Genomic DNA, 13130 nt, shown 5'->3' with positions numbered 1-13130 from the left:
GCAAGGTAAGGCCAACTTAAAAAAAAAAAAGCTAGTCTTAAGAAGAGTATGGTCTTTTAGACTGGCTAATAGAAACTGAGGGGAAAAAAATCAGATAAATAGTCATTATAATATCTAAAAGGGTGGGGGAAGAAGACAGGCTACGTTTTTGGCTACGGATACAGTTTAGGCCTTTTATTTCTAACTTGCCTGGCCATTTCCAGGATGATAGCCTTAGCTTTACTTCTGAAAGATCATTCTACCTAGTCTTCGTGAAGTCTACCAAAAAAAATCTTGTGAATGGAATGAATTTTTAATTTAAGTCTTTATATTCAACCTAAACCAATCTCCTGACTACATACCTTGGCACAGTGAACAGGTTCACATTTTCTCTGGGGTTTCTCAGTATTTTATGTAGCAGATTGTCCCATATCCATGAGAGGAGCCTGCAGGTAACTTGCTTATTAGTTATGCTAGACCCTATGGAAGAAAGTCTAAAGTCTCACTTAAATAGGGTAGAGCACTATAGTTCAGTTTTCCAAGGAACCAACAAAGTCATCATTTAAATACAGAATAGAAAGGCTATTTCACATTTCAATAGCTTCTAAATATTCCTCATGAAATCTATTTTCAAACTATGCTTTCTATGTTACTCCTTAATGAAGTAAAAAATCTTTAATCTTATCCTAATCCCAAAGCCCAAGAACCTCTCTCCTCATCAATGGAAATGAATGCCATGCCATGCCATGCACTGAGGGAGAACAGAGTTGACAAGAATGAGAGAGAAGGTCTCTTCAGTTGTCTTCAGACTTTCTTGGAATCTCTTCAAGTCTTTGGACCTGCTTCAAATCTCTTTGGCTTTGGGTACTTCAGGCTTCTGGCTTTGAGAGTGAGGATGGAAGATGCCAACTCCACTTCAAGTTGATGAAGAAAACGACTGTGGGAAGAGGCCAACATGAGAAGAGCTGACAGTCTCCATTATGTCCCTATCCCTGGTTTGCTACCATAGAGACTTTAAGGAACTTCCCCTTGGGTGAGATCTAGAAGTATCTCTTGGTTCAAGTGAGTTACCTTACTCCCAATGGAAGAGCTCCTTTACTCTGTATTATCTGGCATATATTCTACTATGTATATTTTCTCTGATTTTTATTTTGTTGTTTGAATAAATGGGTTTCTTGGCTACCTACCATGTGTATTTCCTGTGGAACCAGCAAAGAAGTCAAAGCCTTGGATAAAAAGTTTAGAGTCTTCCTTCTTCCAATAATGAAACAGGAATCAGCAAGGTAGACTGAACCTGAAAATCACATCCTCTAGATTAATATCATTTATGGGAGCAGATAGATATGAATGTAGCACAGTACCCTCTGTCTCTGAGGAGAGCAGAGTGGCCAAACTATCTGGCCCCAGCCACTGCTACTTCCACCTCTTTCCCCTCCTCCTCCTCTCCCTCCTTGCAAGAATTAAAGTCTTCCTTGGAGAAGGGTAAGAGGAGAAGTGGCTAGAGAAGTCTATTCTGCTTCCCTTACAGCTATACAAGACCCTGCATGCTACAGCTCTTGTCACACTTAGGTTGCAATTTCTCCATCATGGCCATTTCTGCCATTTTACTTGTTTAATGTATGCATTTACACAACTTTCCAAAGTCTGCTGTATTACTTGTCAAAACGTAACTAACTCAGCTTATAGGATTATGTATATTTTAATACTTAAGGCAATCATCAACCAGAGGAAGGCCACAACATCTACCAGATAAATGCCACTACTAAAAGATGCCCTTATTCATAAAACATCAGAGCATTCAAATCAAAAATGGTTCAATCTCTTTATCTTACAAATGCATCATACCCTAGGTATCATTCCTAAAAATTAATAGCATTTCTATAAGTAAATTTTCCAAAATTGCAATGCAAGAAACTTGTAAACATAACACTAATGTAAAACAATCATGAATTTAAAACATAAAAATAAAGAGAAACTGAACATTAATATAGTAATATTAATCCCGATAAGTGCCTTTCCAGATCATCTCTATGGAAAAAAGCATTTTATTATCTCCCAATTTCGGCATTCAATGCTGCTTGCATTCAGAAACTTGTAAATTAGTTAACACTTTTAGTAACATATCCACAAAGATATGACATCTGAAATTATTATCCAAAGCAAAGATCAACTATGCTGTGAATAGTAATAGTTTCCAATTGATTTATCAAGCAATAAAAACCTAAATTTTACACTGTTCAACTCTAATGTCTGCTCTGTGATTTAAGCTACTTTTTCAAATTTACAAAATTATCAGACTCTATGAAATTAATCTTAGAATTCTCTAACTTAACCTCACCTCCTTTAGGAGGAACTGTCTCATCAGACATAATAAATGAAAAACATATTTCCTAAGGCAAACTGTCTTTTCCTGATCTAATCCTTTCAATTTTTTCCTAGAATTTCTCCATTGCCCATTGGGCCCTGGAATTCTAAATAAACTCCTTAAGTTCAGTGTGAGTTTTTGACCAATGATGAGGATTGTTTATCCTTTTCAGTTAGGTATTTCTCCACATGCAGTTAGTCTGCAGTTCTAGAAGCATGACAATCATCAACTATCTCATTATTTTCCTTTCACCTTAATGAGATCCTTAAAAAATATTCCTTAAATATATATTGCAGTTTCTGCAAACTGATTTCTTCTTTTTGACCATTTTGTTTGTTTTTTAAAAATAAGTAAAGATAGGATCCTACTAAATTCTTCCTATGACAAAGACAGTCTTGATACCTAAGCTAGGGAGAGTCAAAACAGAGACAGAAAACTATAAACCAATCTCCCTAATGAATACTGATGCAAAAATATTAAATAAAATATCATCCAGGAGATTACACCAATATATCACAAAAGTCAAATGCTATATTTATAACAAAGAAAGCCAACTAGTTCAATATTAGGAAAACCATAAACATAACTGACCATGTTAATAAAAACAGCAAAAATCATGATCATTTAAAAAAATGCAATAAAAGGATTTTGACAAAATACAACACTCATCCTTGCTTTAAAGAAAAAATAACTTTAGAAAGCATATGAATAAATGGAACTGTCCTTAAAATAGTAAGTACTATCTATCTAAAACAAAGATCAAACAATATCTGCAATGGGGATCAGCTAGAAGTTTTTCCCATAAGGAAAAGGGTGAAGCAAGGATGTCCATTATCACCATTACTATTCAATATTATATTAGAAATGATAGCTATAGCAATACGTTAAGAAAAAGAAACTGAAGGAATAGCAAAGGCAAAGCATAAACAAAACGATCACTTTTTACAGATAATATGATGGTTTGCTTAGTTAGAGAGCCTAGAGTCAACTAAAAAATAATCAAAACAACTAACAATTTCTGCCAAGTGGCAGGATATAAAATCCAGCAGGAAGAGGTAGAGAAATTTCATTTAAAATAACTATAGACAATATAAAATACTTGGGAGTCTACCTGCAAAGACACACAAAGAACAAGAGGAATACAATTTAAAAAACGCATCACACAAATATAAATATTTATAGCTTCTCTTTTTGTAGTGGCAAAGAATTGGAAAGTGTGAAGATGCCCACCAATCTGGCAATGGCTAAACAAGTTATGGTACATGCGTGTGGTGGAATACTATAGTGCTGTAAGAAGTAATGAAGGGAATGGTTTCAAAAAAAACCTGAACAGACTTATAGGAACAGATGCAAAGTGAAATGAGCAGAACCAGGAGAACAATTTCTACAATAACAGCAATACTACAAAGATAACCAGCTTTGAAAGACTTAGTAATTGACCAACACAATGACCAACCACAATTTCAAAAGGTTCATGATGAAATGTTACCCACCTTCAGAGAGAGCTGATGGGCTCAGTATACAAATTAAAGCTCTTTTAAAATCTTTCTTTTTTTGAAACATAGCTATTGTGGAAATTTGTTTTGCATGACTACACATATTTGTAATGGGTTTTGTATTTTCTTGCCTTCCCTATGGATGAGGAAGGGGACGGCAGGAGGGAGATACTTCAAAGAGGGAAGGGAGGAATTAACTTGAATTTTTAAAATTGGGCTTCAAGTCTACACTGGGTCAATATTGAGTGGGAACACATTTAGTGAAGACTTCTCAAGGATATGGAGTCTTCTCCCTAGAGTAAAAAAGACCTTAGGCCCAGGTTTCCATTCCTCCAGAGTCAGGTGATTTCCATATAAGGCTATGTACTGCATTAGGATCAATGATTGGATATGACTCACTAACTCCTCAATACCTAATTTGCATACGTGCACGCAGTCTGCAGTCCTCGCATAGGTCCACCTGATTTGCATAAGGTCTCAATGCCCAATTAGCATGAGTCACCAATGATTCATTTGCATATGTTTTCAATGCCTAATTTGCATATGATGACGTGTATTTTCAGGGGCTTTGTAACGTCCAGGAGTGGGAAATTTAAACTGGGTTCCAAAAGGGACTGGTTAGATTTCGTGCCTAGAATGTAAGACCTTGCTTCTCAGCCAATGAGAATAACGTTAAGCGGCGGGAGGGGGGACTTCTGCGTCAGGTCCGTATAAGTTGCCATTCTTCTTCTGTAAGGCGCCTCACGGACTGCCTGCTTCTACGAAAGCCTAAAGCTGGATAAGGGAGATTTTCTGTTTTTACTTTGAGATGCCTCTGAGCAGCCAATCTGAGTAAGGTGGGGTTTGTGCTTCCCCCCACACAATGTGAAAGACCTTTAATTTCCTTTAATTCTTTTTTTAAGTTACTGAATTTGACACCCAGACTGATTGTGGCAAATCACAAAATTACAACTGATCACGGTTTTCTTTCTCATAGTATTAAGCCTTTACCCTCCGCTTTCTCATCATGTTTCAAATGTTTTGAGTGAATTGTGAAATGCAGTTTACTTTTTTCTCCATTCAATCTGTCTCTTTTGCAAAATGGGATAATATGCTTATGTTTCTCTAACTCAATGCATAATTTTGTTGCTGGGTGATCAGTGATAAAACTTTTCCATTTACTGGTTTGGATTCTCTTTTTGCTTCATTAAACATTTCTATCTGGGTTTCTTTGGAACCTGAATAGGACATTCTATTCTAATTCTTTGTAGCGGATTTTGATTCTAATTTAATCAGGAATTAAATTCTGCTCATTTACTCAGAAAAGACTACTAGAGTTTAGCAAATTAAAGGCTCCCTACCAAAAAATAATATTGCCTTCTTTTCAAAAAATATATTAGTTGCCCTTTCCCCCTTGGGTCATACCTCTTCTTCTCCAGGCAATTTTTAATAGTTGAAAAATAAACCTCCTTCTTCAAGTTAGAGACAAAAAGTTAAAAGGCTTCCTAAGTAACAGATAAGGCTTTAGCACTTTTTCCTTAGTTTTTAGATTTACTGGAAAGAAAAACTTAAACTGAAATTGCAGACAAATATAAAATACAACTTCTGCCAATATACCTCCACACAACCAAAAATCTATCGTATGTGCTCTTAATGCATAATAGTGTATCACTCTTTTGAAAAACTAACTTGATACATCAATTTAATTTGTCTTAAGAATCTGCACATTTCATTTCTCCAATGGATGAAATATAAATGCTGCCCTTTCATGAGGTGGAAGTATTTTTACAGATTCTTTTCTCTCCAGCTCTTTTTAAAGTTAGACATCCAGTTCTGTCCTGAACTACACAGTGGGGGATTTATCTTCAAAGCCCACAGACCTTGCAGGAGCCTGATTCCAGCTCAACCCAATCCAGGATTCTGGCATCACTTCTCAATGACTAAAGGAATTTCTTTGTCTTACAGGAACTGGATCTAAGCTTCACCCATGTAACAGGGAATCTGGTCTTATTCTTCTAGCCTTTATGGTTGCTCTACATTTTAAAATATCTTAGATTTCTTTGTCTAGACAATCTTACACTTGTCTACTATGGATCTAAATTAAGTAAAAGTCCACATAGACTAAAACAGTTTGGTGCCAACATAAATGAACAGAAAGAGAAACAAGCACAAATATCTCTTAGTGTGGCTGACAGACTTGGCCTTTCTCTTAAACAGATTCCATCAGCCCAAATGAGGAATCAGCAAGAGTAGACAGTTTCACATACACACACACAAATAATCCTAAAAGGGTTCAAAAGCATATTACCACAGTGCCCCATGCACTTCCTGCCTGATCTCCCCAAGTCTGCTGCCTGATTGCCAATGTCCAAGGCACCACTGCATCACACTAGGCTCCTGCCTGGTGAGGGGAGAAAGCATCGCTCCATTAAGTTTCTAGCCTGTTCTCCTGCTCTAATTTCTTGCTTCTCTGCCCAAACTTCTCAAGCCTGAAACAACTCCCCTCAGAATACTTTGAAAATGTCTCCAAATTTTTCACTGAACGATTAACAAACATCACCACCCCACCCCACCCATAATATCATTCCCATCCCAGGGATTACAGAGTCCCACAGGTCATCATCCAAACCTCATTCTTCATTCTACCCAATTGTTTATTGCCATTCTCCACAACCCAACCACTCACGAAGTTTCAACCAAAATATACTCACAATCTGTGCCCTATTCCAATAGGAAATACGTTTTTTTCCATCTAAAACCTTTATCTTTCCCATTCCTTCCATTTTTGGCTCTCACAGACTCAGCTCTCTCCTGATGAAATAGTCTCCTTGACTTCCTTTTCCAGTATTGGCTGCACTTTCATTTATTCTCCTAAGAAAAAGAAGTTGAAATACTTCTTGCTCCCCATTGTCTCTTTAGGGTTCTCTCTCTACTACCATCACTCACTAACCTGGCCTTCTTTGAGTGTCATGCAATCCACACCTATCACCCAATCAAAATCCTACAGACCTTCTAGACACTCCTCTTCCTTCCTCAATTAATTCAGTACCTGTCTCAGAATCTCTCTCCTCCCCAAATCCTGCCAGCATACTAGGGGACTTCAACATATATACTGATATTTCATCAAGCTTCTTAACCAGTCAGTTAATCAACTTACTTCCCATGACCTACTTCTCCACTCCACCTCAGCTACACATAAAGATTCATAGTCTTAATTTTGCCATCACCTTATAAATGCTTCATTTCCAAGTTCATTAATTCTAAAACTGCCTTATCTGATCACAATCTATTGGATTTCCACCTTGCCATCTAATACCAAAACCTGTTCTTTATCTACACCATGACCTTTAATCCTTCATACGGTCAGCTCTCTTCCAAGCCAGCACTCCTATAGTAGCCACACTCCTCTCCTTTCTCCACCTCATTGCCTTGGTGAACTAGTTCAACTCTATGTTATTCTCTTCTCCTGAGTCTGTTGCCTCCTTACATTATCAGGTGAGCCCTGTCAAGCCTCAGTCTTGGATCACTCACACCAACCACTGCATTCAGTACCACACATATGCTGCTGAATGAAGATGGAGAAAGAAATTATCCTGATTGGGTCTACTACAAACTTCTTACACAACTTCATCTAGGCCCTCACTGCTGCCAGGCAATCCTTTTTTACCAGCCTAATTTATTCACTATCTCATTCACCACACTGGCTCTTCCAAACCTTTTCATTCATCCTCAAACCTCCCATGGCTCACCAACGCCACCTACTCAGTTGAGAATCTTGCCTCATATTTTACTTAAAATATTTAGGCCACTCACTGAGAGTTCTCTCTTTTCCCCTCCATACCAAATATCACCCAGATGTCTTCTGCCACAATCTCTTTCTTCACCCCTGTCTCACATGAAGAAGCAGCACTTCTTGCCAAGGGTAACTCCCATCCCTCTACATGTACAAGTGATCCCATTCCATCCTTTCTCCTCTGTCAGACTGCTCCACAATATCATTCCCACTCTTTCAGTTATCTTCAATATTATCCCTGACCATCAGCTGCTTCCCTACTATCCACAAACATGCTCATGTCTCTTTTCATTCTCAAAAAACCCTTATCGAATCCTTCTATCCCACTGCTATCCCATATTTCTCCTCTCTTTTATGGCTAAATGCTTTGAGAAGGTAGTGTCCTATAAGTGCCTCTATTTCCTCTCCTCTCACACTCTTCTTAATTTTCTAGGTTCTGGTTCCCTTTCTCATTATTCAACCAAAACTACTTTCTCCAAAGAAACTTTGATCTCTCAATTGTCAACTTTTTTTCATAGTTCATCTTAAAATTTCAAATAAACTATTTATTTATTTTTAGTTTTCAACATTTATTTCCACAAGATTTTGAGTTCCAAATTTTCTCCCCATCTCTTCCCTTCCCCCACCCCAAGATGATACGTATCCTAATTACCCCTTCCCCCAGTCTGCCCTCCCTTTTATTATCCACCCCTCTAATCCCCTTCCCTTTACTTTCTTGAAAGGCAAGATAGATTTCTATACTCCATTGCCTGTATATCTTATTTCCCAGTTGCATATAAAAACACTTTTTTAATATTTGTTTTTTTAAAACTTTTGAGTTTCAAATTTTCCCCCTTCTTCCCTCCCAATACACCTTCATTGAGAAGGCAAGCAATTCAATATAGATTAATAATGAGTAGTTATGCAAAACACTTCCATAAGTGTTTTGAAAAACTAACTATATTTCCCTCCATCCTATTCCATCCCCCAATTATTATATTTTCTCCTTTGACCCAGTCCCTTTTCAAAAGAGTTTGCTTCTGACAATCCCCTCCCCCAATCTGCCCTCCCTTCTATCATCTCCCTTCTTATTCCCTTCTTCCCTACTTTCCTGTAGGGCAAGATACCCAACTGAGTGTGTATGTTATTCTCTCCTTAAGCCAAATCCAATGAGGGTAAGGTTCACTCATTCCTTTTCACCTCCCCCTTCTTCCCCTCCATTGTGAAACCTTTTGCTTGCCTCTTTTATGTGAGATAATTTACTGCATTCTGTCTTTCCCTTTCTCCTTCCAATACATTACTCTCTCATCTCTTACTTTTATTCTCTAGATATCATCACTTCATATTCAACTTATCTTGTGCTATTCATCCATCCATCTATCTATCCATCTATCTATCTATCTATCCATCTATCTATCCATCTATCTATCTATCCATCTATCTATCTATCCATCTATCTATCCATCCACCTATCCATCTATCTATCTTCTTCAAACACTCTAATACTGAGAGAGGTCTCATGAGTTACAGATACTCTTTCCATGTAGGAATGTAAACAGTTCAACTTTAATTAGTGCCTTATGATTTCTTTTTCATGTTTATCTTCCCATGTTTCTCTTAATTCTTGTGTTTGAAAGTCAAATTTTCTATTCAGCTCTGGTCTTTTCAGCAAGAATGCTTAAGTCCTCTATTTCACTGAATGTCTATTTTTTCCTCCGAAGGATTATACTCAGTTTTGCTGGGTAGGTGATTCTTGGTTTTAATCCTAGTTCCTCTGATATCTGGACTATCATATTTCAAATTCTTTGATCCCTTAATGTAGAAGTTGCTACATCTTGTGTTATTGTGTTATACATCTGACTGTATTTCCACAATACTTGAATTGTTTTTTTCTGGCTACTTGCACTATTTTCTCCTTAACTTGGGAACTGACTTGGGAATTTGGCTACAATACTCCTAGGAGTTTTCCTCTTAGGATCTCTTTCCAGAGGCAATCAGGGCATTCTTTCAATTTCTATTTTACCTTCTGGCTTTTTGGTTTCTTTTGCCGTTTGGGTTAATCTATTTTTAAAGGTGTTATTTTCTTCCGTTTTTATTTGGGTTGCCTTTAGTAAGATGTTGACTTGATTTTCATGATTTTCTGGCATCACTCTCATTTCTTTTCCCAGTTTTTCCTCTACTTCTCTTACTTGATTTTCAAAATCCTTTCTGAGCTCTTCCATGGCCTGCGACCAATTCATATTTTTCTTGGAGGCTTTTGATATAAGAGCTTTGTTGTCTTCTTCTGGTTGTACGTTTTGATCTTCTCTGTCACCAAAGTAAGATTCTATAGTCTGAGTTCTTTTATGATGCTTATTCATCTTCCCAGCCAAAGACTTGACTTTCTAATTCTTTGTCAAGGTAGGACTCTGCTTCCAGTGGGGGGGGTGGGTGTATTGTCCCAGGTGTCAGGGATTTTGTATCAATTGCTCCATCCCCCCCAGTCTGTTGGCCCAGAGCTCCAGAAGTAGCCTCTGTCACAGCTGCCGCCATGCTGCCACTACCCCCACCTCCACCAGCCAGACTGCGTGCTCCTCTTTCACCCAGCGCTCCTCTTTCATCCAGTTTCCAAAGAGTTTTCCCATTGACCTTTTCGGCATTTGTGGGTTGAGAAGTCAGTAAACTGCCACAGCTGTTAATAATTCAGTCCCCTGAGGCCTGCTCTGGCCTGTTAGTGCTGGTGCAGCCCAGGCTGTCAAATTTCCAGATTGTGCTGGTCTAGGGATTTGTTTCACTCTGTCATTCTGTGGGTTCTGTAACTGTAGAATTTGTTTAGAGTCATTTTTATGGGTATCTGGAGGGCTTTTGGGGGAGAGCTCAGGCAAGTCCCTGCTTTTACTCCACTATCTTGGCTCTGCCCTGCAGCTTATTATCTTAATTGGCAAATCTAATGGTCTGTTTTCAATCCTCATCCTTCTTAATCTCTCCACATAATTTAGTACTGCTGATCACCCTCTTCTCTTGGATACTCTCTTTTCTGTCTAAATTTTCAGGACACTGTCTTCTCTCCTTGGTGTCCTCCTCCTTATTAGTCTCCTTTGCTGGATCTTCATACAGGTCATGCTCACTAACCTGTGACTATACCACAGGGTGCTGTCCTCCACCATATTCTCTTTTCCCTCCACACTATTTCCTTGATGATGTCATCAGTTCCCATGGATTAAACTACCATCTCTATGTTTATGATTCTCAGATCTACTTATCCAGAACTAACTTCTATTGACCTCCACTTTGAAATCTCCAAATTACCAATCGGATATCTCAAACTATATGTCCTGCAGATATGTTAGGAGCTAGGTGGCAGGGCCTGGAGTCAGAAAGACCTGAGTTCAAATCCAGCCTCAGATACTTAGTAGCTGTATGACCCTGGGCAAGTCACTTAATTCTGTTTGCCTCAGTTTCCTCATCTGTAAAATGAGCCAGAGAAGAAAATGGCAAACCATTCCAGTATCTTGGCCAATAAAACTCCAAATGAGGTCACAAAGAGTCAGACATGAACAGGACATGTTAAACTCAAAATGTCAAAAAACTGAATTATCTTTCCCTTTCAATTGTCCCCTCTTCCAAAATTTGCTATGACTGTTAAGGGGATCACTATTTTCCCAGTCCCCCAGACTGACAGTTGAGGTGTCATACTCAACTCCTCACTCTCTCTAACCTTCCACATCCTGTTGACAAGGTTAGTTGATTTTACCTTTATAATCTCCCCAAAACACCCCCTTCTCTCCTCTGACACTGCTACCACCCTGGTGCAGAATCAAAACAATTTTTCCAAAACGTTACTCTACTCAATAAATTCCAGTGGCTCTCTATCACCTTCAGGATCAAACAGAATCTCCTCTGTTCAGTGATCAAAGCCACTCATAACCCAGTGTTTACTCTAACAGCTTCTGGGCTTCTTAGACCTTATTCCTGCCATATCATTCTTTCCTCTAGTGGCACTGACCTCAGTGCTGTTCCACAAACAAAGCATTCCTATTCCGTTGCCCCTCGCTAGGCACTTTCATTGACTGTCCCTAACATATGGACTGCTCTCCTTCCTTATCGCTATGTCCTGGTTTCCAAGCCCCAGCTAAAATCTCACTTCTCACAGGAAGCGTGTCCCAGTTTCTTACTTCTAGTGCCTTGTTGAATTTTTCCCTATCTATCCTATACATAGCTTATTTGCACGTAGTTGTTGATGCAACCTAACTGCATTAGACTGCAATCTCTGAAAAGGCAGGAACTGCACTTTGCCTTTCCTTGATTCCCTGGCCGTGACACTTGGCCTAGGAGATTCTTTTGCGCTTGTTCAGTCATTTCAGTTGTGTCCAACTCTTTGTGACCTCACTTTGGATTCTCTTGGCAAAGATACTGAAGTAGTTTGCCGTTTCCTTCTCTGGTTCATTTAACAGATGAAGAAACTGAAGCAAACACGGTTAAGTGATTTGCCCTGGATCACACAGTTAGTAAAAGTCTGAGGCCAAACTTAAACCCAGGAAAATAAGTCTTCCTGACTCCAGACCTGGCACTCTTACACATTGCACCACCTAGCTATGGTGCTTAATAAATATTGATTGACTTGACTGAAAAGGTCCCTCAACTCTATTTAGTTTGACTGTGGAAAGTTTTCAAACTGGGTGAGCCAAAGTCATGATGACTACCTATCAAGAGAATTGGAAATCCCAATCCAGAAGTACCATTTAACTGAGGAAGAAAAATTCTCTACTCTGCACTCTGAGCACAAATTTGTCAGAGATAAATATATTAATTAAGTATATTCTAAGTATCTCCACTTTGAAAAAGAGAAAATCCAAAGGGACAGGAATTCATCTTGTCTTTGCAAATATCTCTACCCAAACCATTTTCAAGTAACAATTTACAGGGTTCAAGTATCAATTCCAAATGGCAGGAGGAGAGACAAAGTCTAGAGATCAATTTTAATTCATCAAATCAGACAACAGTCACTTAACTTTTGGTATACTCTGAAGAATCATTTTTTAAAAATTATTTAATCTCTCTTTAATCAATCTTTCTAAGAATTTTCCTTTCCACCTGGTCAAAGGTGACCTTTGAGATACTTCTTTTAACTAAATTAATCAAAGACTTCTCCCTTTTCTTAGTCTAAACATGACCCTAAGGGAAGAGTCCTTTCTGGGCTGATCAGAACCTTCCCTCTAGAAAATGGTTAGACCTCTAATAAGAATAATTTTAAAATACTTCAGTGTAAGTCACTGGTTCTCAACTGATAACAAAAGAAAGATTAATAAGGGTTTCTTATTCAGATTAGACCAATAACTTCAGACTAAAGAACCATCCTAACCTTCTTTTGTAATATGTGACCTAAAGAAGGAATATGGTAGGGGCATTAAGGATGCTTCGATATCTCCATTCCTGGAGTACTTCAAGACCCTATTTATAGGCCAGTACTATAGCTGTACTGATATTCTGATCAAATTTTACTAGTTGGTTTTGCTCAGACCTGTACTGAAGTGTTATAGCAGAAGTCCATGGCTAAATC

General features: G+C 38.2%; 1 protein-coding gene across 7 annotated transcripts in view; it reads right to left on the bottom strand.

The window, feature by feature from the left end:
* AP3S1 (adaptor related protein complex 3 subunit sigma 1) overlaps nt 1-13130 on the bottom strand; it is a 96681-nt gene that overhangs the window by 51157 nt on the left and 32394 nt on the right. Inside the window, exons 2-3 of one of the 7 annotated variants that reach the window (XM_072597102.1) lie at nt 1167-1273; nt 342-916 (exon numbers count right to left, since the gene is read on the bottom strand). The exons of 4 other annotated variants lie outside the window; for them this stretch is intronic. Coding sequence is in view for 1 of the 3 variants with exons in the window: in XM_072597109.1 (XP_072453210.1) it covers nt 1167-1169 (3 nt within the window). In the remaining 2 variants the exon portion in view is untranslated. Of the gene's footprint in view, nt 1-341; nt 917-1166; nt 1274-13130 lie in introns of those variants that run through there. 2 more of the 7 variants (XM_072597109.1, XM_072597105.1) reach the window with 2 other exon arrangements.

The sequence above is a fragment of the Notamacropus eugenii genome, chromosome 3 (genome assembly GCF_028372415.1).
Source record: "Notamacropus eugenii isolate mMacEug1 chromosome 3, mMacEug1.pri_v2, whole genome shotgun sequence".
NCBI classification, from domain to species: Eukaryota; Metazoa; Chordata; class Mammalia; order Diprotodontia; family Macropodidae; genus Notamacropus; species Notamacropus eugenii.
Note: the sequence above shows the minus strand (reverse complement) of the source record. Positions and strands in the feature narration are given on the sequence as shown.